Here is a 26,844-nt window from a genome sequence, read left to right as displayed (position 1 = left end):
GTAACAGGGAAAATCAAAACACAAACTCAAAAGAAGACAACATGAAAACAATTATGAGCAAAGCCTCAAAGAAAAAATATGCAAATTAGACACAAGCCCAACAATAATTACTGGAAGAGTTAAAGAAAGAGATAATAAGACTGGTAGAGGAAACATCAAGAAAAGAAATGAGAGTAATGCAAGAAAATTATGAAAAGAGAATTAACTGCACAAAAGAAGCACAAAAAAAAATAGTGACCAAGATAACACTTTAAAAAAAGAATTGTCCAAATAGAAAAGGGGTACAAAAATTCACTGAAGAAAAGAACTTAAAAATTAGAATTGGGCAAATAGAAGATGATAATTGCATGAGATATAAAGAAACAATCAAAAAGAAGCAAAAGAATGAAAAAATAGAAGAAAATATGAACTGTCTCATCAGAAAAACAATTGACCTGGAAAACAGATTGAGGAGAGTTAATTTAGGTATTATTGGACTAAGTTATCAAGCAAAATTGCCCCAATATGTTAGAACCAAAGGCCAAAATAGAAAATGAAAAAATTCACTGATCACCTCCTAAAAGAAGTCCCAAAATCAAAATGCCTAGGAATATTATAGCCAAATTCCAGAGCTCCCAGATTTAAAGAGAAAATATTGCAAGTAGCCAGGAAAAAAAAACCAAACACTCAAAATCCATGGAGCCATAGTCAGGATCACGCAAGATTTAGCAGTTTTCTACATTAAAAGATTAGAGGGCTTGAAATATGATATTCCAGAAAACAAAGGAGCTAGAATTATAACCAAGAATAACCTACCCAGTCAAACTGAGTATAATACTTCAGCGGGGGAAAATGGATGTTTAATGAAATAGAGGATATATTTCAAGCATTCCTGATGAAAACACAGATCAGAACAGAAAATCTGAGATTCACACATAAGACTCAAAAGAAACATAGAAAGGAAACATGAAAGAGAAATCACAAAGGACTTAATAAGGTTAAACTATTATTTACATTCCTATATGGGAAGATGATTCATGTAGTTTCTAAGAACTTAATCATTATTAGGGCAGTCAGAAGGATTCTAAATAGAGGGCTTAGATGTGAGGCTAATAAGTGAGGTTTAATATATGAGGCTTAGATATATGTATTATCTCAAAAAAAAAAAAAGAGAAAGAGGAATATACTGGGAGAAGGGGAAGGGAGAGGAAGAAGGGGGGAAAATTTCTCACATAAAAGGAATGGAAAGAGGAGCTTTTACACCTGAGGGAAAATGGGGGGGAGGGGGTCAATGTTTGAACATCACTCTAATCAGAATTGGTTAAAAGGGAGAGAATACACACATACACACACACACACACACACACACACTAACTTGGGTATAGAAATTTATCTTACCCAACAAAAAAGTCGAAGGAGAAGGAAAAGTTAAATGAATTACAGAAGGAAACAGACAACAAAACTATACAGGCGAGGGATCTCAACTTTCCCCTCTCAGAGCTAGATAAATCTAGCCATTAAAAAAAAATAAGAAATAAGTTAAGGAGATAAATTAGATCTTAGAAAAGCCAGATATGATAGACCTCTGGGGAAAACTGAATGGGAATGAAAAGGAGTATGCGTTTTTCTCAGCTGTTCATGGCACCTTCACAAAAACTGACTAAATAAAAATAAAATAATAAAAATCTCACAACCAAATGCAGAAAAACAGACAACCTTTTCAGACCATAATTCAATAAAAATTACATTCAATAAAGGGTCATGAAAGCATGAATTAAAAATTAATTGGAAACTAATATAATCTTAAAGAATGAGCATATCAAAGAACAAATCATAGAAACAACTAATAATTTTATTAGAGAGAATGACAACGATGAGACAACATACCAAAATTTGTGGAATGTAGTCAAAGCAGTGAAGTTTTGCCATATAAAGGGATGTAAGATAAAGGATAATAGCTAATAGAGATTGACAGATCAAGAAAGGGTTTTTTTCAGTATGAGGAAGAAATGGGCATGTTTGTAGGCAGTAGGGAAACATCCAGTAGACAAGGAAGATTGAAGATAATGAAAGAATGGGATAACAGTTACAATCTGCTATAAAAGAAGAGATGGAATGGCATCAATTGTGCAAGCAGAGGGGTTTGTTCTGGCAGCAAGAAGAAACACTTTTTCATGTGACACTAGAGTGAAGGAGGAGATACTAGTAGCAGGCATCTGGGTTTTATGAGATGAGGAGGAGAAGATGAAATACGAAGCAAAGTTCTGAATTGAGAGGATACAGGAAAGCTATGAGATTTTTAAGGACTGTAAGAGCTACTGTGGCAAATGAGGATAGTCAATTAGGGAGATACAAAAGGAATGCCGTGCAGCACTGAGGGCCCCATAGGGATTATGTAACATAAAATTTTAGTAGACCCAAGACGCATGGTTTTATGACTTCACTCAGCAGCATGTGAAAAGGAATGAAGGCAACAGATGGTGAGAATAATCCAAGGCTGAAGCTTGGAAGAAGCAAAGATTAATGACGAGATTAGGTTTTTCTTGAAAGAAGAACTGGTTTACCAAGGAGTCAAAATGGGAAAAGGAAGAAAATATAGCTAATGAGAGACTAGTAAAGAACCAAAAGATAGATGGAATAAAGATCATGGTGAGGAGGAAATGACAAAAGACTATGATCTAATATGGGAATTTCAGAGTTCATGAAAATGAAAGTGGTTATATTTTGGGTGACAGTAAAATCAAAGGTATCTCTGTCATAGTGGAGTAGCTGTGGTGGGGTAGTGGAGTAGGTAACAGCAAATGGGTAAGCTGAGTAACTAGGAAATAAGGGTGTTTGAGGGTTTTCATGTGTACCCACATTGTGGGGAATACCCACATCAATGAGTTTCACTGAAGCACTGAATATACAGACAGTGAATACTTAGCTTCAAAGATGAAAAGTTTTTTTCAGACTTCCAAGCTAAAACAAAGATTAGATAATTTATTACTGTTGTTACCTTGGTTGTACTTTCACCATTTCTTTCACACTGGTTACGCTGTTGGATTTTCTCAGCAATTTCTTGTGCAATATGACAAGTGGAATCATAAGTAGACAACCTTTATCAAAATAAAGTGAAGAAAAATGATTTCAGACTCTTAAAGAAAATTTCTTTATTTTCCAATTTTAAATGTCCAGATCTATTCCTAGAATAGTAGATTTAGAGTTAGAGGGCATAGGTTTGAATACCACCTCTTCTACTTAATATATCTGTGGCCTGGGTCAGACAAGTCACTTTATATGGGGGCCTGAGTTTTCTAGTCTATAAAATGAAGAGGTTAATTAGATGCCTAATAAAGGAAATCAATTAATAAATGGGCCTGCTTGTGTCTGCACTGTGCTAGGTGCTGAGGATACAAATACAATGAAACAAATAATCCCTACTACCAAGGAGCTTATGTCCAAATAGGGCAGGAAACAAGTACATATTTAAGAATAAGCTGAATATATAAAGAGAATAAATACAAAGTAGTTAAATACAAGGTAGTTTGGGAGAAATGACACTAGCAATTAAGAGAACAAGAAAGCTTCATTAAGGATGATGGTACCTTACATAGAAATATGAGAATTTGGAAGATGTGAGGGTTTTAAGGGGAAAATAACAAGTTCAGTTCTGTATATGCTGTGTTTAAGGGGCAATCTGATTTAAAATGTCAAATAGACAATCTTCTTGGCCCTCGGAATGCAACACAAATAATGAAATAATTTTTACCCACATAAAGATTACATTCTCTCCAAGGATACAACATGTACATATAAGTATATACAAAATAAATGCATGATCCATCAAAAAAAAAAAAGCTGCATACAGAAGACGAAATTTGAGCACATCTTCAAAGAAGGGACTCTGAGGTAGAAGTAAAGAGGGACATGTAGAATGGTCAATTCAAAGATTTAGAGATAGGAAATGAGTGCCATGGGAAAAACAGAGAGAAGGCTAGAGAAGGCTGGACTGCAGAGTTCAGGAGAGTCCATTCAGACTGCAAAAAGAGATGGGTACCAAGTCATAAAGGATTTTGAAAACTAAACAGAAGAATTTATTTTTTTATCCAAGCAGCAATAGGGAGTCAGTAAAATTTGCTGAGTAAAGGAGTAATCTGGTCAAATCTGAGCTCAAGGAAAATTACTTTGGCAGCAGTGTATAGGATGGAATTCAATGGTGAAAGACTTAAGGCAGTGATATGCTTTCTAAGACTTCACGTATATAATGATAGCACATGCCTTCTCAATGGGTGGAAGAGGAACTGGAGGAACAGAGAATTTGGAACTGAAAAAATTTTAAATGAATAATAAAAAGTAAGTTAAAAATGTTTTAAAGACTTAAGAGGGCTAGGGAGCTAATTAAGAGGTTATTGTAATAATCTAAGCAAGAAGAGAGCCAGATGAGGATAGCTGTGTGAGTGGAAGGAAAGGATAAGATGTAATAGATGTTGTAAAATTAGAAATGGCAAGATTTAGCAATTGACTGTATAGGTGAGGTGAGAAAAAGGAGTCAAGGATAAATAAGATGTGAGCATGGTATACTGAGTGAGAGTGCCTTCATCAGAAATAGAAAGTATGGAAGAGGGATAGGTTTTGAAGGAAAGACACTAACTTATGTTTGAAACTGTTGCATTTGAGATGTTTTGGGGAACATCCAGTTTGAAATGGCCAATGGGGCAACCAAAAATTTAGGACTAAAGCTCAGGAGAGAGACTGCACCAGTTACATAGGTCTATGAGTCATCTAAATAGAAATAATCATTAAACCTATTAGAGCTGATGATGTCACAGAGTAGAGAAAGAAGAGAAAGGAGACTATTACAGTGCCTCAGGAACACTTGCAGTTAGGTTGTGTGATATGGATGAGAGGTTAGACAAAGGAGAACCAGGAGAGTAATGACACAAAAACCTAGCGAGGTGTTCAGTAGGAAAGGGTGACCAAGTGTCAAATTCGGGGTTAAGAAGAATCAATACTGTTTAAAGACTTAGATTTGCCAGTTAAGAGATCATTGGTGGGGACACCTAAGCGGTGCAGTGGATAAAGCACTGGCCCTGGATTCAGGAGGACCTGAGTTCAAATCCAGCCTCAGACACTTGACATTTACTAGCTGTGTGACCCTGGGCAAGTCACTTAATCCTCATTGCCCTGCCGAGACAGAGAGAGAGAGAAGCAGAGAGACAGAGACAGAGACAGAGAGATCATTGGTAACATCAGGGAGGACAATTTCAGCTGAACAATGGGTTAAGAAGCCAGAGTGCAAAGGACTGAAGAATATGTGAGAGAATAAGTTAAGGCACTGAATGAGCTTTTTCAAAAGATTCTAGCCAAGAAAGAGGAAGGAGTTTGAGGGGATGTTAGAGTCTAAAGAAGGTTATGGATAGGAGACTTGGGCAAGTCTGAAGGCAGGAAGGAAAGGAACATGTAGATAGGTAGAGGTTGAAGACTACAAAGAAAGAAGGTTCTTTCTATGGGCCTTTTATGAACTGATCCTTGCTTTCAAAAAGCTTACAGTGTAAAATGTAATATTATCTATCTTTTAATGTATTTTTATTTAATTATTTCTCTATTTTAATCTGGGTCCAGCTGCACTCAAGAGTGTTGTGGGCTAAAATAAAGCCTGTGGGTCATGTTTAATACTGTTGATCTACAGCAATCTCTTTATCCATATAGATATAAATAAATAATGTATCAAAAAGTATTTACTGAGTACTCAGCACTATGTATGGTATCATGCAATCAATCAATCAATCAATGGAGGCAGCTTGGTGGCTCAGTGGATACAGTACTGGGCCTGGAGTCACAAAGACAAGTTCGAATGACACTTAGTAGCTATGTGACCCTGGGGAAGTCATTTAACCTCTGTTTGCCTCAAACTAAGGGAAACCACTCCATTATTTGTCAAGAAAACCCCAACCCCATGTCGTGCTATGGTACATGGGATTACAGAAGAGGATACAACTGAAGGAATGAATAAAAACACATACAAAACAGATACAAATTAACCTGGGTAGGGAAGGCAATAGGAGCTGGGGAGAATAAGAAAGGAAAGTCTTTTGCAGAATGTAATACTTGAGATGAGTCTTCAAACTAAAGTATTCTAAAAGGCAAAGAGGCAAGGTGGGAGGGAACACATCTGAGGCACAGAGAACATCCAGTGTAAAGGCAGAGAAATGGAAAATGAAGTGTCACATGTGAGAACATTAATGCCAGCATGGCTGGATAATGGAGTGCGTGGAGGCCATAATATGTGTATATGTGTGTACATATATAAAGCTGAATATATATATATATATATATATATATATATATATATATATATATATATATATATATATATATATATATATAATAAAGCTGAAAAGGGTGGAATAGAACCAGATTGTGAAATCATGTGACATTTACTTATATGAGACTAATCTGTGACTTATATGTGCAGATACTCCTTCCATGAGTATAGCTCACAACCCCACTATACCACAGATCTTGTTCATGTCTAATATTTCAGAAAAGCTACATAACATACTGGAGACCTTCCTGATAGTATGTAGTTCCCCTTCTGTGGTAGAAGGTAAACTCTTGATGGATGGATGAAAATCACACATAATGATGTTTATGTTAGTAGCTAAGTAGATAGTGGATAGAGAGCCAAACTTAGACCAATCAAATCAACATTTATTAAATGCCTACTATGTGCCAGGCACTATACTATGACAATGAAACAATCTCTACTCGCAAGGAGCTTACATTCTAATAGAGAGACAAGTACATATATAAAAATATATATAAAGCATAATAAAAGTGAATCTAAATACATACAAAGTAGTTAAATACATGATTGTTTGTGAGGAAAGATATTAATATTTGAGAGGATCAGGAAAGATTTCATGTAGAAGACTGTGCCTAAGGTATATCTTAAAAGAGCTGGACTTTGAAGCAGATGTAAGAAGGGCATATGGGACAGCCAGGGCAACTGCAGAGTTGGAATCAGATTCTGAATTAAATGTTTACTAGCTATGCGAAGCCAGACACATAATTTAGATGTTATTTAATTGATTTGTGGATTAAATGAAGCAAAGCATATCGACAGGCCACGGAATATGAGGGCACATAACTCCGAGTGCATGTGAATGAAATCATATTACAGAGGACTCTATGAAAGAGGAGCAGGAAAGTTGAGATGAGGAAGTGCCGTGGGGCATTTAGTATCAGTGCTCACTTATCCAAGAAAAGGTCATCCCGGAGACCACCTAAGCTTGAATCCAGAGGTGGGTAGCCTCAGTAGATAGAACACAGGAAGACCTGAGTTCAAATCCGGTTTCAGGTGTGAGACTCTAGGCAAATCAATGAACCTGTCTGCCCTAGGGAATAATAATAACAATAGCACCTCCCCCCTCCCCTTTCCCTCCCCCCCCCCCATTCCTCCCCCTACCCCCGTGGTAGTAAGAAGCAAATGAGATAATTGTTAAGCTCTTAGCAGAGGGTCTGGCACGTTGTACGTATTTTATATATGTTTTGTCATTATCATCATCATCATCATTACTATTGTTATTATCCCTCCTTTGCGTCGCCGACCGGTTGAACTGTAGGAAAAAAAAACACAACGAAATCCAACTCAAGTTTCCTAAAAGCGGTCTGTTCTAGGGAGTCTCAGTTCTGCTCTCAGAAAGAGCCGGCTTCCCGCTCCTGCTCTCCTTTTACTCCCGAGGAGGACGCCGCTAAACCCCGGCTCCCGCCCAGCTGCCACAGCGAGAACGTCTTCCCCCCAACCCCTGACCTACGACCCCCACGCTGCCCCCCCAAGTGCCAGCTCTGGGTCCCTCCGCCCCGGCCTCACCAAGGGTCCGGCGCCATGACGCTGCCTCAGCTACTTCCCGCAAAACTTCCGGGTTGCCGCCGCGGACTACGGCAGACCAAATGGCTCAGTCGCGAAGCAAGCGCTCGGAGAGGAAGCGAGAGTGTGTCTTCCTAGCGGAGCCACAAGGGGGCGGGGTGGAGCTGGGAGGGGGAAGTCCTTACGAGGAAGGGGTCTTAGAGATCATCTAGTACAACTCCCTCATTTTAGAGATGAGAAACGGGAAATGCTTTGTGCAGGTTATCAGTTTTAAAGTGCAGGAGCATAAGTGACTTGTCCAGATATCATCATCATCGTCATCATCATCATTATTAATCCAAAGCCTCCTCCAAACAGTGACTACGTGTGGGGTGTGACCCTGGGCAAGTCACTTAACTTCCAAGTGCATATTTTCTCACCTAGGAAGAGAAGATTTGAAGGCAAAACCCAAAAAGGCTTTTCCAACTCTAAATCCATGTGCCTATGAACTGTAAAATAAAATTTAAAGAGCAAAAAATGGAGGAGGGGGGAGGAAGAGGAGTGAATGGAAAGCCGACCTCACAGAAAGGAAGATTTCTGGATGGGCACTAGCTGTGACCCAGAGACCAGTTGAGACCTTAAGATTATAACCCTCAGTGCCCCCTGGAATGGTCTGAGGTGATTTCCAAACAAATTGTCACCTCTTCCACATGTCAGTCTATGAAAAATCATTTTAGCCAATATTTTAGTCAAATAGAATTAAGTATATATTATAACTTTAGAGCAACACAAAAAAACCCTAAATATACAATGAAAATGTAACACGTTCATCAACTGATAAAATGTTATCATATTTGTAATAAAACCAATCAAATGTAAAGGTAAGGGTCATTAAGTTGGCAGATCAACTACCTCACCCCACTAAGAGAAAGGTAAAAGTTTAATCAAGTAAGAACACATCTTAACCACTTATCCCTGATACATTTATCAGAAGTGAGAACTTATCTCCTTAGTTCACTATGGACCAACAAGGTCTGCATATAATTCTGCCTGAATTTTGTTTAGATTAGATGAAGTACTTGTTCATAGCCACATTTTCTTTTTTTTAAAACTAATTTTTTTTGGGGGGGGGGGACAATGAGGGTTAAGTGACTTGCCCAGGGTCACACAGCTAGTAAGTGTCACTTATCTAAGGTAGAATTTGAGCTCAGGTCCTCCTGAATCCAGGATTGGTGCTTTACCCACTGCGCCACCTAGCCGCCTCTAACTGAAGAGCTGCATACCCACATTTTCAATGTGAGCATTTACACCTTAAAAACACTGCAAATCAGGGCTTGATTTATTGTTTTGTTGACTGTTTAGACTTAAGAAAGTGATGGAATCTAACTGTTAAGGCATTGTAAAAAACAATATATACTAAACCTCAATAAATCTCCCATAATTACATGTAGGTTCTGTAGGAAGAATGGACATAAAACCTAGAATAGAATGATAGAGAGGTGAAGGTTACTCAATCCTCTGGTACTGTAGGGTCTTGAAATATTTTCTAATAGAAAAATGTTCTATTAGAGTTCTCACAAGGCTAAATTCTCAATTGGTAGGACTTACTCTGCCCTGAGTTCTTATAGCAGATTCTCTTCACTGTTGGGTGTCATGCCCCTTGAAGCTATTTCTGATGTCTTTGTATCTATATCTATGTCTGTCCCTCTCCTGGACCTTAAACTATACAGAAAACTCTCAGTTATACTTGTCCAGCCCTAACTTCTCTCCCAACTTCCAGTCTCTCATTTCTGATTGTCTATTGCACATTTTGAACTGAATGTTCTATACCAATATTAAACTCAACATTTCTAAAACTGAACTCATTTATCTTTTGCAGAAAACCCTTCCCTTTCCCAGTCTCTCTATTACTTACTGTCAAGTGTACCATCATCCTCCCAGTCACCCAGGCTCAAAACCTAGATATTATCCTTCACTCCTCAAGGTCTCTCATCCTTTATCCATCTAAACAGATGTCAAACTCTACCATCTATACCTCTGTAACATCTCTCATGTTTGTTCCCCTTCTCTCTGAAGCAATCACCCTGGTGCAGTCCCCACCACCTCATTCCTCAACTATTTAAATAACCTGTTGGTTCTTCCCCTTACCTCTCATCTCTCACCATTATACTCCACCACCTACTCAGCTGTCAGAGTAATCTTAAAACACAAATCTGACCTTGTAACTTCCCTATTCAATAAACTGCAGTGGCTCCCTATCACCTCTAGGATTAAATATAAAATCCTCTAATTGGCTTTTAATGCCCTTCATCATTTGTTGCATTATTACCTTCCCAGTCTCTTTAACTCTTACTCCCCTCCAGGGACACTAGGATCCAATGACAATGACCTCCTTGTTTTCCTTACACATAACACTCCATTTCCAGACTACAAACATTTTCACTCTATCCCATGCCTGAAATGCTTTCCCTCCTCATCTCTACCTCCTAGTTTTCCTGGATTCCTTCAAGTCTCATTTAGGTCCTAACTTCTGCAAAAACCCTTTCCCAGTCCTCCTTACATTTTAGGGCTTTCCCTTACCTATTAGACTGTGAGTTTCTTAAGAGCTAGAACTGTTGGGTTGTTGGGTTTGTTTTTTGTTTTTGTTTTTTTTGCCTTACTTTGTATCCCCAGAACTTATCACTATGCCTGGCACATAGTAGGTACTTAATAAATTCTAGTTGACTGACAAATTGACTCTTGCTCTCCTACTGCTAGATGGAGTATTCCCTTGCCTTGTTATCACATCATCAACTAAATTAGAAAAAAAAAATATTACATCCATATAACAAAATCTAACTATCCCCAACTTTGTTTTCAAATCTTTGCTACCACCCAACCCACTCCTACACACACACACACACACACACACACACACACACACACACACACACACACACACACACACACACACAATGTGCTGCTACTAATATTTTATGTTGATGGAACCTTTCTGGTTTTGAGGTTCTTAGGGGTGTGCTGGAGTCAGCTCTTTTCAGTTTGAACATTTACACTTAGATAATTTGCAAACACTACAACTAAGGGCTTAATTTATTGTTTTATTGGTTATCTAGTCTTAAGAAAGTGACAGATGAATTTAGTGCAGATTAAACTTAAAAAGTGTGTCCTGCCTAACTTTGGAGTCCCTAGGTCTAAGAATATAATGGCAAAACTCTTAAAATGTTTGTTGAAAAACACTGAATTTTAAAATTCATTTTAAAATAAATTACTCAAATATTTCAATATGTATTTGAGTATTTAAAACAAAATAAATTACAGTTAATTTGTTTTGAGAATGTTATGAATAATTACAAATGCCCTATTTCCTGTGGTGTAGCAAAACCAGGACTAGGGATCACTTCTTTAGAGCATCAGTTTACTGTAAGATGCCACAAAACTTATTAACCTGGCTTTAAAATGGTCAACTTTTCCTACATCTACAAAAATATTTATAGCAGTTTTTTTTTTGTTGTAGCAAAGAATTGGAAGGTGGAGAAGTCAATCGACTGGGAAATGACTGAACAAAGTGTTGTATATGATTGTAATGAAATACTATTGTGCTATAAGAAATGATGATGGATAAAGCACCGGCCCTGGATTCAGGAGGACATGAGCTCAAATCCAACCTCAAACACTTGACACTTACTAGCTGTGTGACCCTGAGAAAGTCACTTAATCTTCATTGCCCTGCAAAAAAAAGAAAAAAGCAAAGAAAAAAAGAAAAAGAAATGATGAGCAGGCAGATTTAATAAAAACCTGGAAAGACTTACATGAACTATGCTGAGTGAAATGAGCAGAACTAGGAGAACATTGTACACAGTAACTGGAATATTGTACAATGATCAACTGTGAATGACTTAGCTATTCTCAGCAATACAAAGATCCAAGATAATTCTGAAGAACCTATGATGAAAAATGGTATCCACCTCCAGAGAAAGAACCGATGGAATCTGAACTCATACTAAAGTATAATGTTTTTTTTTTACTTCATTTTTCTTGTGGGCTTTTTTGTTTGGTTATGTTTTCTTTCACAAAATGAGTAATATGGCAATATGTTTTGCATGCGTGCACATGTATAATGTTTAACAAATTGTTTGCCTTCTCAATGATGGTGGAGGGGAGGGTGGATCGAAGAAAATTTGGAACTAAAACTTATAAAAAATGAAGGTTAAAAATTTGCTAATTGGGAAAAATTCGAAAATTAGGCGTACTATGAATCATTCTTTGTTGCAAGGACGAATGAGTCATTTCATGCAGTAAAGTACCTGAGATCTGTAGAAGGGTGGAAGTGATGCGAGCCGCCTAGTGGTTGTAGGAGCTGGTTTGTACGCAAGCGCACGCGCAGGTTCGTTGCCATCGCGACAGAGGGACGCGGAGTGGGGGGCCCTGAGTTTCAGCTAAGAAGAGACTGGTGGTGTTGTAGCTATGGCGGATTCCGAGGCCCTGCCAGAATCCGAGGTGCTTGGACTGGAGCTTGAAGCAGTGATCGGCTTCAATGGTGAGGCACGAAGAGAGATGCTAACTCTGCTCTCTCTTTGCGACGTTAAGAAAGTCACTTCGCCACAGTGGCCCTCACTGTAAAATGAGTACTGCGTTTATAATTTCTAAGGACCCTTCCAACTCGAACATCCTTTACTTCTAAGATTCAGTGAGTCACGAAGTGACCTAGAAACCCATGGGCGTGGGTGGGGAGGGGTGGCAAACGGAAAATTTGAGACGGAATAGTTTGCACGCTTCCTGCCTTTTGCCCCTAATCTTGGCCCTGGAGTACAGCTCTGATTTATTGATCTGGGGGGAGTGGGTAGATAAAGAGGAGCGGAGCGCTAGCTATAAGGATTGTGGATACAGAGGGCTAAAATCATTAAGACTGATTCCCTAAGTTGATTGACTGACAATTGGCCCTCCTAATAGGTGAAGTTGTAAAGCATCTTCTCCAGCTTGGGATTGCCTAACCTAGCGTACCTTTGAAGCTTGTCCTTTCTGACCTAAAGCATTATAATGTTTCCTCCAGTCCCTTGTGGTTGGACACTGCTATGTATTTGACTCTTTCTGCTCCCAATTCAAAATCCACTGTGCTGTTAACTCATCTATCTGGGTGGGGTTTTTTCCCCTTCCAAAGTACTTGAGAATGGTAACTAAGCTAATTTGATGTTTAAAAAGTAATTTCTGGGGGGCAGCTAGGTGGCGCAGTGGCTAAAGCACTGGTCCTGGAGCTGCATGATTTCTACCTGTCATGCTCAGGGATTGAAAATCAAACCAACAGGGGCAGCTAGGTGGCACAGTGGATAGAGCACTGGCCCTAGAGTCAGGAGTTCCTGAGTTCAAATCCCGGCCTCAGACACTTGACACTTGCTAGCTGTGTAACCCTGGGTAAGTCACTTAGCCCTCCTTGCCCCGCTAAAAAAAAGTAATTTCTGACTGTGGGTGAGGAAAAAATAGGGGAGGGTGAAGAAATCTAGAAGGAGGGCAGGTAATTTGTGTTTTTCTTCTGGAGGGATAACTTCAATAGGGGAGATTTAAAACTAAGCAGTAATAAAATGTTTGTAATTTGTTAGTTCCCTAGAGTGCTTTTCTCTATGTAATTTTTTTGTTTTTCTCTTTGGTCCAGATCTGTGTTTTGTATTGGGGACTGATGGCTTGGAAATTCTTTCCACAAATGCAGATTGACTACTGCTCTGTAATTTAAAGTCTTAGAATAATGATGATGTTGATGATAGCTTACATTTATATAGTGCTTTAAGGTTTGCAAAGTTCTTTACAATGACGCTCAGGGTCACACAGCTAGTAAGCATCCCGGGGTATATTTGAAGCCAGGTCTTCCTGACTCCAGGTCCAGCATGGAAGCAGAGGTGGGGGTAGGCGACTGCAAAGTTAAATAAATTGCCAATGGTCACAAAGCTAGTATGTGTCAGAAGCAGGATTTGAACATAGGTCTTCCTGACTAATATGACTGGAAAATATGGAATAAGGTTGCAAAGTTATATGGAACTGAATAATGGAAATCCTTGAATACTATGCTAAAGGGTTTGGACTTTATATATTAGAAAGCTTTAGAAAGAATAGCAACACTAAGCACTCACTATAAAGTTTAATGCTGGGAAACAATATTTATACATATACATATATACATACATATATATTTCATTGGCTCTGGATGTTTTATTGTTATGTTTAGGTTTTTTATGTCACCTTAATTTCTTTCTTTTTTTTTTTTTTGGTAGGACAATGAGGGTTAAGTGATTTGCCCAGGGTCACACAACAAGTGTCAAGTGTCTATTGTCTCAGGCTGGATTTGAACTCAGGTCCTCCTGAATCCAAGGCCAGTGCTTTATCCACTGCGCCACCTAGCTGCCCCCGGCTCTGGATGTTTTAATTGAATTTCTCATTGAAATAACTGAAACATATTAACTAGTCTATCTCTGTCCTTTGGAGTTCAAATACACTTTGAACCTCTCTAATGTAGTGGACTTACTGGGTTGTTTTTTTTGTTTGTTTTTTGGTGAGGCAATTGGGGTTAAGTGACTTGCCCAGGGTCACACAGCTAGTAAGTGTTAAGTGTCTGAGGCCAGATTTGAACTCAGGTACTCCTGACTCCAGGGCCAGTGCTCTATCCACTGCGCCACCTAGCTGCCCCTTTTGTTTGTTTGTTTGTTTTTGTTTGTTTTTCTTACTGGGTATTATAATTGTTTATATGTTTATATTAGACTGACCCCAATTTGTTTGTTTGTTTTAACTTTTACCTCCTTCAGCACCTAGAACTGGGGTTCTAGAATCAGAATAGCCTTCCTATAGGAGGTGGCACTAGAGCTAATCTTTGAAGGAAGGTTAGGACTTCTGTGAAACAGAGATGAGGAATTGTAATGTAGGCAAAGGGAAGTGGGGAAAAGGAAAAAGCATTTATATAGCGCCTTCTACTATGGGCCAGACACTGTTAAGTACTTTACATTTATTATCTCACTTTTTGAGTGCTATCATTATCCCTATTTAACTGTTGAGGAAACATACAAACAAATAGAGGGTAAGTAACTTGTCCAGGGCTTCACAGCTAGTGACTGAGGCCAAATTTAAACTTAGGTCTTCCTGACTCCAAGCTCAGCGCTCTATCTGCTGTACTACCTTGCTGACTAGAAATGGAATATCTTGTATGAGGAACAGCAAGATGTCTGGTTTGGACAGAATGAAAGAAGGAGGGTAGTTGGTAGTAAACCTGGAATGCTAGGCTGGTGGCATTGATTGGGAAGGACTTTAACAGCCAAATGGAGAAATTTTTATTCTGTCTTAGAGACAAATAATCACAGGAGCTTGTTAAGCATGGTAATGACATGGTTAGGTCTGTGCTTTAGAAATATCAATTGGGCATTGGTATCGAGTATTGATTGGAAAGGGGAAAGATCAGAGGCAGAAAGACCAATGAGGAAGCTATTGCCATAGTTCAGACAAGAAGTGATGAGAGCCTGAAGTAGAGTGATTAACAAATGAGTGGAGTCAAGGAATACTTGAGACACATTGTAGAGATAGAATCAATGACTTAACAACTGATTGAATGTGAGAGGTAGGAGAGGAAAGAGTTGATGTTGATTTCTATTTTGGAAACTTAAGTGATTAGGAGAATAAGTAGGCTCTGGACAGAAAGAAGCAAATTAGAAGAGGGGTGGATTTAAAAAGAAAGATAATGAGTCATCTTGGATGTTCTGAGTTTCAAATGCTCCTTCTATTCCATGGAATATCTAGGAGAAGATGTCCGGCAGGCAGTTAGGAATACAGAACTCAGGAGAGAGATGATTCCTAGACATATAGATTTGGGACCTTCTGCATATAAGATTAGTTGAACCCATAATAACTGATGAAATTACAAAACCAGAGAGAGAGAAGAGAAAAGGGCCCAAGATAGACCCCACATATAGGAATGAAGATACTAATAGGAGTCTGAGGAGTGATGAGACAGGTAGGAGGAAAATCAGGAGAGAACAGTGTCTGAAAACCCTAAAATTGGAGGACATCTTGGCAGAGGGAGATGTTATTAGTGTCACATGCTTCAAAGAGGTCAAGAAGCATAAAAACAGTATGGCAGAATAGATACTGATGGAACCAGTGGTTAGCATGACTTGGATTCAAAAATCCTACTTCAGATGTTTAAATGTCATGTGATTCGAGATAGCTCAGAGTCTCTGCTTCAGTTTCCTTATCCATAAAATGGGGGTGATAATAATAGGTTCCAGGCCTCACAGAGTTGTTGTGAGGATCAAAAGAGATAGTATATGTAAAATGCTTTCCAAAATTTAAAACAATAAATGTCAATGTAAATGTAGGCTATTATTATTTATTATAATAAGGTGTTATTCAGTCAGTAAACATTTAAGTGCCTGCTATGTGCCAGGAACTATGCTAAACATTAAGCACAGCAAAAAAAAAAAAAAAAACCCAGTCTTTCTCTTAAGGAGCTCACAGTCTAATGAGGGAGACAACATGCAAAAAAAAGCTATGTGCAAATAAATCAGAGATAATTAACAGAAGGAAGGCACTAGCATTACAGGGTATTGGGAAAGGTTTCCTATAGAAGGTAGGACTTGAGCTAAGACTTGAAGGAAGCCTGGGAAGGCAGGAAACAGGTGAAGGAGAGAATTCCAGACACGGGGGGGCAGTCCACCACAAGGCATGGAGTCAGAAGATGAAATGTCTGATGTGAGGAACAGCAGGGAAGCCAGTGTCACTGGATAGCAGAGGATAATGATGAAGTGACTTGAAGTGAGAAATTGGGGGTGAAAGGTTGGGATTTGGAAAGGGATGAGATGGGGGCAGCTAGGTAGCGCAGGAGATAGAGCACCGGTCCTGGATTCAAGAGGACCTCAGTTCAAATCCAGCCTCAGACACTTGACACTTACTAGCTATGTGACTCTGGGCAAGTCACTTAACCCCAAATGCCTCACCCAAAAAAAAAAAAAAAAAGGAAAGGGATGAGAAGCAATAAAGGATAGAGACAAGGGACTCAATGTTAGAGTTTAAAGTTGAACTGGTTTATTATAAGGTTAAGATTTCTGAACGGGGGAAATGAGGTCAGAGCAAGGGCAATGAATTGGGAAAGAAAGGTGAGGTAGAGTAACTGGGAGTTGAGGAACAAGTTCTAGAAGGGAGAGATGGAAGAATAGAAGAATAGAATATCAGAAGAATAGAAGAATAGAATATCAGAATTATTGATAGTGGAGGTAAAACAGAAGATCATGGATTTAGAGCTGGCTATCGTGATGAATCCATTCCCATTTTACAGAAGAGAAAACTGAGGCTAAGAGAGGTGAAATGACTTGCCCAGGTTTTGAGATCAAGGGTATTGTCATGCCTTTGTGTGGAAGACTGTAAGGCAGGTACTGAACTCCTTGAGAAAGGAGGGTCATGTAGCTTGATGGAGTGATTTTCCTAAAGCACAGAAATGACTTTATTATTAGCCTGTTCAATTAACTCCAGTACCTTCCTGTTACCTCTAAGAACAAACATAAACGCTTTTTGTTATTTGAAGCCCTTTAGGGCTACAAACAGGTTTATATATGTAATGTTTTCCCTTCTTTAGTTCCTTCAGGGCAAGAACGATTTCATTTTTTGCTTTTGTATACCCAGTGCCTTACATAAGGTCTCATGCATGGTAGGTAGGTCCTTAATTTGATTAAGTGAATCTGAAAGGAGAGATTGCCGAGTATCAATGGTGGAGTGTCTAAAGACATCCGTGAGGAGAAAGAAGCATACCCATATGGGGAGCATGAGTGAATATACATACAATTAAGGAGAATGTGGCTATGAGTGTAATATCTTTTGTGTGAGGAGGGTGAGGGGAGGGAGCCAGATTTTCATGATTGAGATGGAAGGAGGGGGAGAGGAACAGGTCTAACATGAAGTTTGTTCACAATAGTATCTGAGTATTGTAGGCACAATAGAAAGTAGGGTAGATAATATAGTAATGTTTTACATAATTGCACACGTATTGCTTACCACCTAGGGGAGAGGAAAGGGAGGGGAGGGAGGGAAGGAGGGATGAAATTTGACACTCAAAACTATAAATAAAAATGTTTATTATTTTTTAAAAAGTAGGGGGCAGCTAGGTGGCGCAGTGGATAGAGCACCTGCCCTGGATTCAGAAGGACCTAAGTTCAAATCCGGCCTCAGACACTTAACACTTACTAGCTGTGTGACTCTGGGCAAGTCACTTAACCCCAATTGCCTCACCAAAAAAAAAAAAAAAGTAGGGTAGACTGGGATAGGGACCTGCATGGGGCTAACATGGATATGTATGAGGGAGTAGGGGATGGTGTCCAGTGAAGGGAACTTGGGCCCAAGTCTCCTGAGACTCTCAATCTTGTGGATTCTGAGCTGAATTCCATGGAATGGCAGATTGTCATCCTTTTCATAATGGTAGTGTTAGTTTAATTTTCTTTTTTTTTCTTTTTTTAGTGAGGCAATTGGGGTTAAGTGACTTGCCCAGGGTCACACAGCTAGTAAGTGTTAAGTGTCTGAGGCCGGGTTTTGAACTCAGGTCCTTCTGAATCCAGGGCGGGTGCTCTATCCACTGCGCCACCTAGCTGCCCCTGTTGGTTTGATTTTCAATCCCTGAGCGTGAGGTAGAAATCATGCAGCCTGGCTTCCCAGGGATCATTCCACTGTTGAGTAGATTGTTTCCCCCAGCTTAGGGGGTGGCTCTAGAACAACAGAAGTACTTAGCCTGGGGTCCATAACCTTGTTTTTGTTTTTGTTTTGTTTTGGGTTTTTTTTTTGCAGGGCAATGAGGGTTAAGTGACTTGCCCAGGGTCACACAGCTAGTAAGTGTCAAGTGCCTGAGGCCAGATTTGAACTCAGGTCCTCCTGAATCCAGGGCCAGTGCTCTATCCACTGTGCCAGCTGCCCCTGTAACCTTGTTTTAAAAAAAATAATTTCATAACAGTATTTCAGTACAATTATTCAATTCAAAAGCATTCTGTAAAGGGATCTAAAGGCTTTACCAAATTGTGAAAGGGCACCACAACACAGAAAAGATTAAGAACCCCTTACCCTCCTCTAGAGGTTCTTTGGTCTTGGACTGGTGGCCAGTGTAGCAGCATCACAGCAGGAAATCCTGAGAAACACTGGCATTGACACTGATAGGTAAATTTACATCAAGAGGGTAGTGGGGACAAAAGGAAGATTAACAAGTCAAACTTCATCTTGCATGACAATTTTTTTTGTTTTGGAACTGATGTATACAATTACTAAAGGCACTCATGGTCTATGATTATCAGAAAGATCAAATTTTGTGTTATTGCTAAAGGCTTTTTGAGTACCATAGTCACTTCCATCAGTGAAATTCTCAGTCATTTGGAGATTGACTTGAAGTAGTTGCCTCATAAAAGTTATACAATATACTCTCAATAGCTACTAGCTACCTGTTCCATTTATATTTATTACATAATTATGCAATAACAGCCACTTCTGCAACTGACTCCTTCTTTTCTTTTGCTTCTAGGACATGTTCCTGGTGGTCTGATATGCCATCCTGATCAGGAACATTTGGTCTATCCTTTGGGTTGCACAGTCCTTATTGAGTCAATAAACACAAATAAGCAATATTTTCTACATGGACATGGCAATAATGTCTCCTGTGTTACTATCTCTTCAAATGGTGCATATGTTGCTTCCGGACAGGTTACCTTTATGGGGTTCAAGGTAAATAATTTTAGGATAATACATGTATGACATCATAGTTCTAGAGTTATAGAAGGGACCTTAGGTGCCATTTAGTCCAACCCTCTCATTTTCAGATGAGAAAACTGAGGCCCACGGACTTAAAGTGACTTACCCAAGGTCATAAAGTAGTAGGCATCAGGGGCAGCATTTGAACTCAGGTTCTCTGACTCAGGAGCCAGTGTTCTTTATGCTGTACTACATTGCCTCATTATTTAGTTCTGTATCCATTTAGGATAATCCTCACAGAAAAGTTTCTTAACTAGGGTAGCTTGGCTTCTAGAAGTAGTGAACAGTTTTTCTAGACCCTAGGTTTGGTACTGAGGAAGTTAAATTGTGCAATGTGTCTCTCTCTTTTGTTTGCTCCATTTTCCTGACTTTTTAACTGAATTCTCTATGGTCGAGTAAGCCACAAAGTCTTTGATTTTAATTAGACACACAGACATATATATACACACATGTGTGTGTTACATGTATATATTACATATGGAATATATACATTATATTTGTGTTATGTGGGTAGCTAGGTAGTGTAGAGGCTAATGTGTTGGGCCTGGAGTCAGGAAGACTCATATTCCTGAATTCAAATGTAGCCTCAGATAGTTACTAGCTGTGTGATCCCAGGCAAGTCACTTCACCCTGTTTTCTTCAGTTTCCTCATTTGTAAAATGAATTGAAGGAGCAGTATCTTTGCCAAGAAAACCCCATGGACAAAATCATGTAGATTCATACATGACTGAATGACTGAACAACAATATATACACATATGTATAAACTATATATGTATATAGTATATATACATATGTGTATACATACACATACACATATAGTTGTTGTATATGCATGTATGTGTATTATGTAATTGTTGATACACACATATATACATATATACAATACACACATGCATGCATACACACACACATATATAGATATACATACATGAAAGTACAAAAGCCCTATTCCAATAATTCCTCATGACATGAGATGATTCTTAAAGATGATGCTAGGGTTACACAAATGTTGGTGGGGTCTACCATATTGAAAAGTCTGAGTATGATCTTGGTGACCAACCATATGTATTATGTAGTTAAACACCGAGATGGTCATCACTAGCTACTAAGTGATAAATTCTTGAACCAATTCTTGGCAACCTATAAAACAAAGAAAAATGTAAAATGACTCTTAGTCCCATGTAGCTCAATTTTCCTTCTGTATTGAATGGCCTAAGAATGGAAAGGGAGTAAAAGGTGCTAAGAACCACAATTTTGAGACCATCTCTAAAAATTAACTAAACTGTTGATATTCTAAATGTGAGATCTTTGTCCAATAACTAACCAACTGACATACTTTAGAGAAACAGAATCTCTTTAACAGTATTAAAATAAGTGAAAGCCAACTCAAGAAAGTTGCAGCTAAATGAAAGGATGGCTAATGTTTAACTTGGAGATACAAATCAAAGAGTTAACAGAATTGGCTTTATTATCTGCCCAAATGCAATGAGAAAAATTATTTCTTAGGCCACTTGGTCATTTTTGTCTTGAATTGATTATAATGTGTATAAGCAAAAAGACAATAATGAAAATAATCAGTTTAAGGGCCAACATGTGTTGTAGAGGATAAAGAAAAAGAAAGTCTATGAAAAACTTGACAGTTAGGCAATAAGCATTTATTAAGTGCCTACTATGTGCCAGGCACAGTGCTCTGCACTGAATAAACAAAAAAGGTGAAAGATAGTCCCTGCCCCTAAGGAGTTCACAATATACTAGGGAAGACAATAAGCAAAAAATATGTACAAACAAGCTAATATAGAATGAAAATACCACTCTCCATATTAATTATATATTTACTACTCAGTGGTCTCTTTGCAAAGATAATGTTGGGTAGAAGGTAGTAAAGAATGTCAGAAAATATAGTTTAGGATCAAGAAATGAAAGACGCTAACAGTGTGTAAAATACCCAGGAGCCTTACACCTATACATTATGAAAACTTCAAGAAAAGTGTGAGGAGGTTTTGGATAATAGCAAACATTGAATAACATTATGCCAAAAAATGGATAATATCGTAATAGATAGAAAATGACTAGTGTCATGGGGAAGTCATTTCTTTAAAATTAAAAAACATTATTGATATCTTTTGTTTTTACCTCATTTTAATTTTCAAACTTCTCTCTCCCTCTCCTCCAAGAGCTATCTCTTATAAAGTATTTTTTTGGGGGCCAGGGCAATGGGGGTTAAGTGACTTGCCCAGGGTCACACAGCTAGTAAATGGCAAGTGTTTGAAGCCGGATTTGAACTCAGGTCCTCCTGAATCCAGGGCTGGTGCTTTATCCACTGCACCACCTAGCTGCCCCTATAAAGTATTTTTTAAAAAGAATAAAAAGGAGGGAAAAAGGCAACTCAGCAAAAGTAATCTTTCGTTAACTGATTATGACAGCATATACAATGTGTGAAAGTCATTTCTGAACTAACTACCTTTGTGTAATCAGATCATTGATTTATTAAGGCAAAGATAAAAATTAATGAAATTGTAGCAGAACAAATAAAAACAAGAAGTACAATGAAAGTGTTTCCAACTTGTCCTATTCAGACAGCATATTGGTACCCAAAAAATGAACAAAGGAATAGACATAAACATGGATTATCACTATGTCCTGAGGAAGTTTATCAAAATAATTCTTACTGATATATATATAGAAAGAGAAAGAGAGAGCTTGGGACAACGAGGTTTTCAGATATAAATGAATTAATAAAAAGCTTGATGTGGGAACCAATTAAGCTAGTCTACCATAATTATGATTATTTTTTAAAAGCATACGAGTTGATAGAGCAAAATGCAGCTTTAAAGGATTCCCCCCAACAAGGTACCTTTCACACACATGTTAAAATCCTACAAGATTCCTTGGAAGATGAAATAATTTTATTGATTTCATGATTATCAATAACAATTGAGACATAAAACAAGGATAGTTATGGTTATCAAAGGAGTTTGCCACTGTCAGGGAGGATATCCAACACAGACTCCAAACAAAAGAGTGATTACTTGTAGATGACAAGGTCCTGCAGATGCTCCTGTTATGGATGATGATATGCTGATTGCCTCAAAATCCAGAACATTTCAGAGTCTCCTATGATCCACAATCACTCAATAAAAGTTGGTCTAACAACAACAACAGGCTTCTATCCAAAACCAAAATAAGCTATCTTTCGAATACCAGTAGTATTCCAGGGATGGTTCAAGTCATGAAGTAATAAATCTCAAAAAAGAAAAAAAAATTCTAAAAATTATGGGTCATCCAAAGGGCAATGAAAAGATAATGCTGTATGTAAATAGATTGCAGCACATTACCAGTGATGACATTATACTCAAGAAGAAGCATTAAAAGTTATTAAAGTGATGCACGAACTGAAGAAATAAGTGGGTCATAAAGAACGAGGAATAAGAGATGGACAGTATAAATTCATCATTGGTAATTTTGAGACACCTAAAGGAGGGCCTAGTATAGGTAGACTACATGTGGAAAATTTACATGAAGATTTTCACAGGTTGACAAAACCACCATTGATGCCACTAAAAGGCATACCCACATAGATAAAGTCCTTTAAAAAATCAAGATATTGGGGGGGTATAGGAGTGAAGCTAGAATTACTTGAAGGGAATTGGGACCTTATTTTGGAAAAAAAATCGTTTCGTTGATTTCATTTTTGAATCACATAAACTAAGGTCGAGAGAATTCAAGAGTTAAGATAGCGAGAAATTGTCCTGTCTAGTTCCTATTTTGTTTACCATTTTAAAAGGTAGCCATCTTCATAATGATTATTGTTGTTACCCTGAAATATTGTATGTCTGAATACTGTATGTTTTCCTCACTTATAGGCAGATGTCATTTTGTGGGATTATGCAAAGAAGGAACTGATTGCTCGATTGTCACTTCACAAGGGCAAAATTGAAGCTCTGGCTTTTTCTCCAAATAGTAAATATCTAGTATCATTAGGAGGTCCAGATGATGGAAGGTAATGAGCTAAACATTTTTAACTTGTTTTTTTTTCCCCCTCAACTTCCAAGTGATGAAATTCTTGGAATGTTGACTTTCTTAGGAGTAACTTAATGTATAGTTAAGTGTTTTCTGTATGCAAACCCCCTTATTAGAAAACAGAAAGGGATACAAAAGTAATAAAAGTGTGCAGTTCTTTCCCCTAAGTGATATGTAATCTATTTGATAAGACAGGACCTAATTGGCTGAATCAAATATATGAAAATGAAAAATTATTGTACAGCAATATGTTAAGAAGATATCTTAACTCAATGAGAGCCACTTTTCATATAATGCAGTTCCACCAAGATTTTTGGTTTTGGTTTTGGTTTTTTTGTGGGGCAATGAGGGATAAGTGACTTGATGATGGCAAAGTCTGGAGTGTCAGAAGCAAAACAGGAAGGGGAATACAGGATGGCAACCCTGACCTTTCTTCAAAATGGAAGTTCCAGGAGGAATTCACCAATAGGAGAAAGTGGCTACAGGGGTAAAGAGATATGTCAGGGTGAGAAGATGGCTGAGGCATTGTGGTGAAGACTAGAGAATCAGAAAGCAGTTGATGGTTATCATAGTGATAAAAGTTCTTAAGTCTTTCAAAGATGTTTACAATGTTTTTGTTCCATAAATTGTTCTCCTTGTTTTGCTCAATTCAATCTGCATCAGTTCATATAAGTCTTTCCCGATCCCTTTCATTATTTCATATTAGTATTCCATCACATTCATATGCCATAATTTTTTCAGTCATTCCTCAATTGATGGGCAAACCTTTAGTTTCCATTTTTTCCACTAGAAAAATAGCTGCTATAAATATTTTTGTATGTATGGGTCATTTTCCTCTTTCTTGATTTTATATATATATAGTAGTGGTATCACTGGATCAGAAAATATGGAAAGTTCAGTAACTTTTGGAGCATAGTTCCAAACTGCTTTCCAGAATGGATAACCCAATTTAGAGCTTCATCAAACAGTATATTAATGTGTCTCAACACAGCTAGTAAGTGTTGTGTCTGAGGTCAAATTTGAACTCAGGTCCTCCTGAATCCAGGGCCAGTGCTTTATCCACTGTGCCACCTAGCTGCCCCAACTATAAGAAATCTGACTACAAGACCTCTACCCCTTTGGCCTATAGGACCAAAACAAGCATGGGTGGGATGTACTAATGTGATATGGAAAGTCTCCTAACTTATTTGTGTACTTCCAAACCACTCTCTCTTGCCCAACATGAGGAGGGGACCATCTTATGACCACTTAGTCATTGGAGATGACCCTTGTCTTGCCCATCCTGTGACCATCCATGCTAATGCATCATTTTTGGCCCTATTCTAAGTGTCTGGATATCAACCCCTTATAAAAGTAAGGCCCCAATAAAAGGGGACATCTTAGATCATGTGGAGATCTGAAGTACCATTTAAAGAAGGAATCAGGTCCCTTTAATTAATGGTTATTGGCTCAGAGTTCTGCCTCAGTGGTTTTTCTTTTGAAATCTAATACTGCTAGGCCTCCTTTCTTGCCACTTTCTTTTTTCATTAATTCTCTTGCTATTCTTGACCTTTTGTTCCTCCAGATGAGTTTTGCTCTTTTTATAGCTCTATAAAGTAATCCTCTGGTAATTTGATTGGTATGGCACTGAGTAAATTAATTTAGGTAGGACTATCATTTTTATTATATTGACTTGGCTTACCCATGAGCAATTAACATTTTCTAATTATTGAGTTGCCTTTATTTGTTTACAGAGTGCTTTGTAGTTGTATTCATATAGTTTCTTTGTATGTCTTGGCAGGTAGATTACCAAACATTTCATATATTGTATAATTATTTAAAATGGAACTTCTCTATTTCTTCTTGCTGTTTTGTCAGTAGTATACAGAAATCTTGATGGATTATGCAAGATTTATTTATATTGTTAAGGGCTAACATTCTATCTGGTCTGTCTAAAATATCTAATGAGTGTTCACCAATAAATTATAAACTTTAGCAAGAGTTAGACTTTTAAGCATTTTATTAAGGAGAATAAGAATTTGGTAAAGAGAGAGAGGAAGGCCTACATTCATCTATCTATTAAAGGGAGAGCACATTTCTAGCTCCACTCTCCACCAGAGTCCCCAGGAAAGGAGAGAGCGAGTCAGAGTGCCCGGCTCTTCCTTCTTCCTCCCACTAGCAGACGTCACTTCCTGACGCCAAAGAAAAGACGCATGTTCTTGCCCTCAAAGACCTTCCTTTCATGGCAGAACTTTTCTACAGTAAGTCTCCAGCAGGTGGTATCATTCCAATCGTTACAATATCTTGGAAATTTCCTTAAGTTATGAGTTGCTTAAATTAATTTTTAGTTTGACTTTATAGGGTTCTTAAAAATAGTTTCCTCTTTGTCTATGTGTCCTTTCACTTTCTTTTTCTTGCTTTATCTTAGCTAGTATTTCTAGCACTATATGAAATAGTAGTGCGAATTGACATCTTTGTTTTACTTGTACAAAAATTAATTATTAATAACTATAACTAACCTGGAAAAATTATATATAATTGGATTTATGAAAATTATGATTATATGAAAAATGATAAGTTTAGAAAAATTATCATTGGGTTGTAAATCCCTTCATGGTTGCCATTCAAATGTTGAAATATTTTTAAATGACTAACTTAGTTTGGGGGGGACTAAAGTTGACTGGAGGACTAAACTGGGACTTTTGACTATTTGGCTATCTGACTTCATTAATTTAATATGGACCGTTTATAAAGTTCCACCACACTGCTCCCAAACTGATAGACTAAAGATTAAGAAGGCTCTTAACTAAATAATCAAAGCAGAGTTTATTTATGAGATACTATTTCAAATTAGGAATACGGGGAAATAAAGTACAACCTGACTGTTTTCCTGCGGTCTCTTTCCACTCTTGCACCTGCTGCACTTGGAACTTCTTGAATACAATAAGGGCCTTAGCCGCCTCCAGCCTCAGGGCACGTTACACTTTCCCTGGTTTGTATTAAGGCCTGTAACCTTCTGTCTGTCTGCTCTGTCAGTTTGCCCTTTGGCCTCTCTTTTGCCTGCTCCTAGTCCTTCTCGTCTTCTCCTGTGTCCTTGTAGCCCCGTCTCTAGTCTCCAATCTTTGCCGTCTCCTCAGCCGCCTCTTGACTTCTTCTTGTTTGTCCGAACCCCCGAGTCTTGTCTATCTAGTCTGTCCTTCTTTATCTAGTCCATCTCCTTCCCCGTCTCCTTCCTTTTCTAGTTCGTCTCCCTCTAGTCTCCTTCCTCCTTTATCTAACTCCCAG

At 38.1% G+C, this 26,844-nt stretch overlaps 2 protein-coding genes across 3 annotated transcripts in view; one reads left to right on the top strand and one right to left on the bottom strand.

The window, feature by feature from the left end:
- The window catches only part of STX8 (syntaxin 8), a 253,960-nt gene extending 246,019 nt beyond the window's left edge, over nt 1-7,941 (bottom strand). Inside the window, exons 1-2 of the mRNA XM_044000019.1 lie at nt 7,835-7,941; nt 2,978-3,077 (exon numbers count right to left, since the gene is read on the bottom strand). Of these exons, the coding sequence (XP_043855954.1) occupies nt 2,978-3,077; nt 7,835-7,851 (117 nt within the window). The 5' untranslated portion in view covers nt 7,852-7,941. The remainder of the gene's footprint in view (nt 1-2,977; nt 3,078-7,834) is intronic.
- A 4,188-nt stretch (nt 7,942-12,129) lies between these two features.
- The window catches only part of CFAP52 (cilia and flagella associated protein 52), a 57,491-nt gene continuing 42,776 nt past the window's right edge, over nt 12,130-26,844 (top strand). For both annotated transcript variants that reach the window (XM_044000001.1, XM_044000002.1), the window contains exons 1-3: nt 12,130-12,347; nt 19,332-19,531; nt 23,424-23,560. In XM_044000001.1, coding sequence (XP_043855936.1) covers nt 12,275-12,347; nt 19,332-19,531; nt 23,424-23,560 — 410 coding nt within the window. In that variant the 5' untranslated portion in view covers nt 12,130-12,274. The remainder of the gene's footprint in view (nt 12,348-19,331; nt 19,532-23,423; nt 23,561-26,844) is intronic.

The sequence above is a fragment of the Dromiciops gliroides genome, chromosome 4, assembly GCF_019393635.1.
Source record: "Dromiciops gliroides isolate mDroGli1 chromosome 4, mDroGli1.pri, whole genome shotgun sequence".
Lineage (NCBI taxonomy): Eukaryota > Metazoa > Chordata > Mammalia > Microbiotheria > Microbiotheriidae > Dromiciops > Dromiciops gliroides.
The sequence above is the reverse complement of the archived record's forward strand: the minus strand, read 5'-3'. Positions and strand labels throughout refer to the sequence as shown.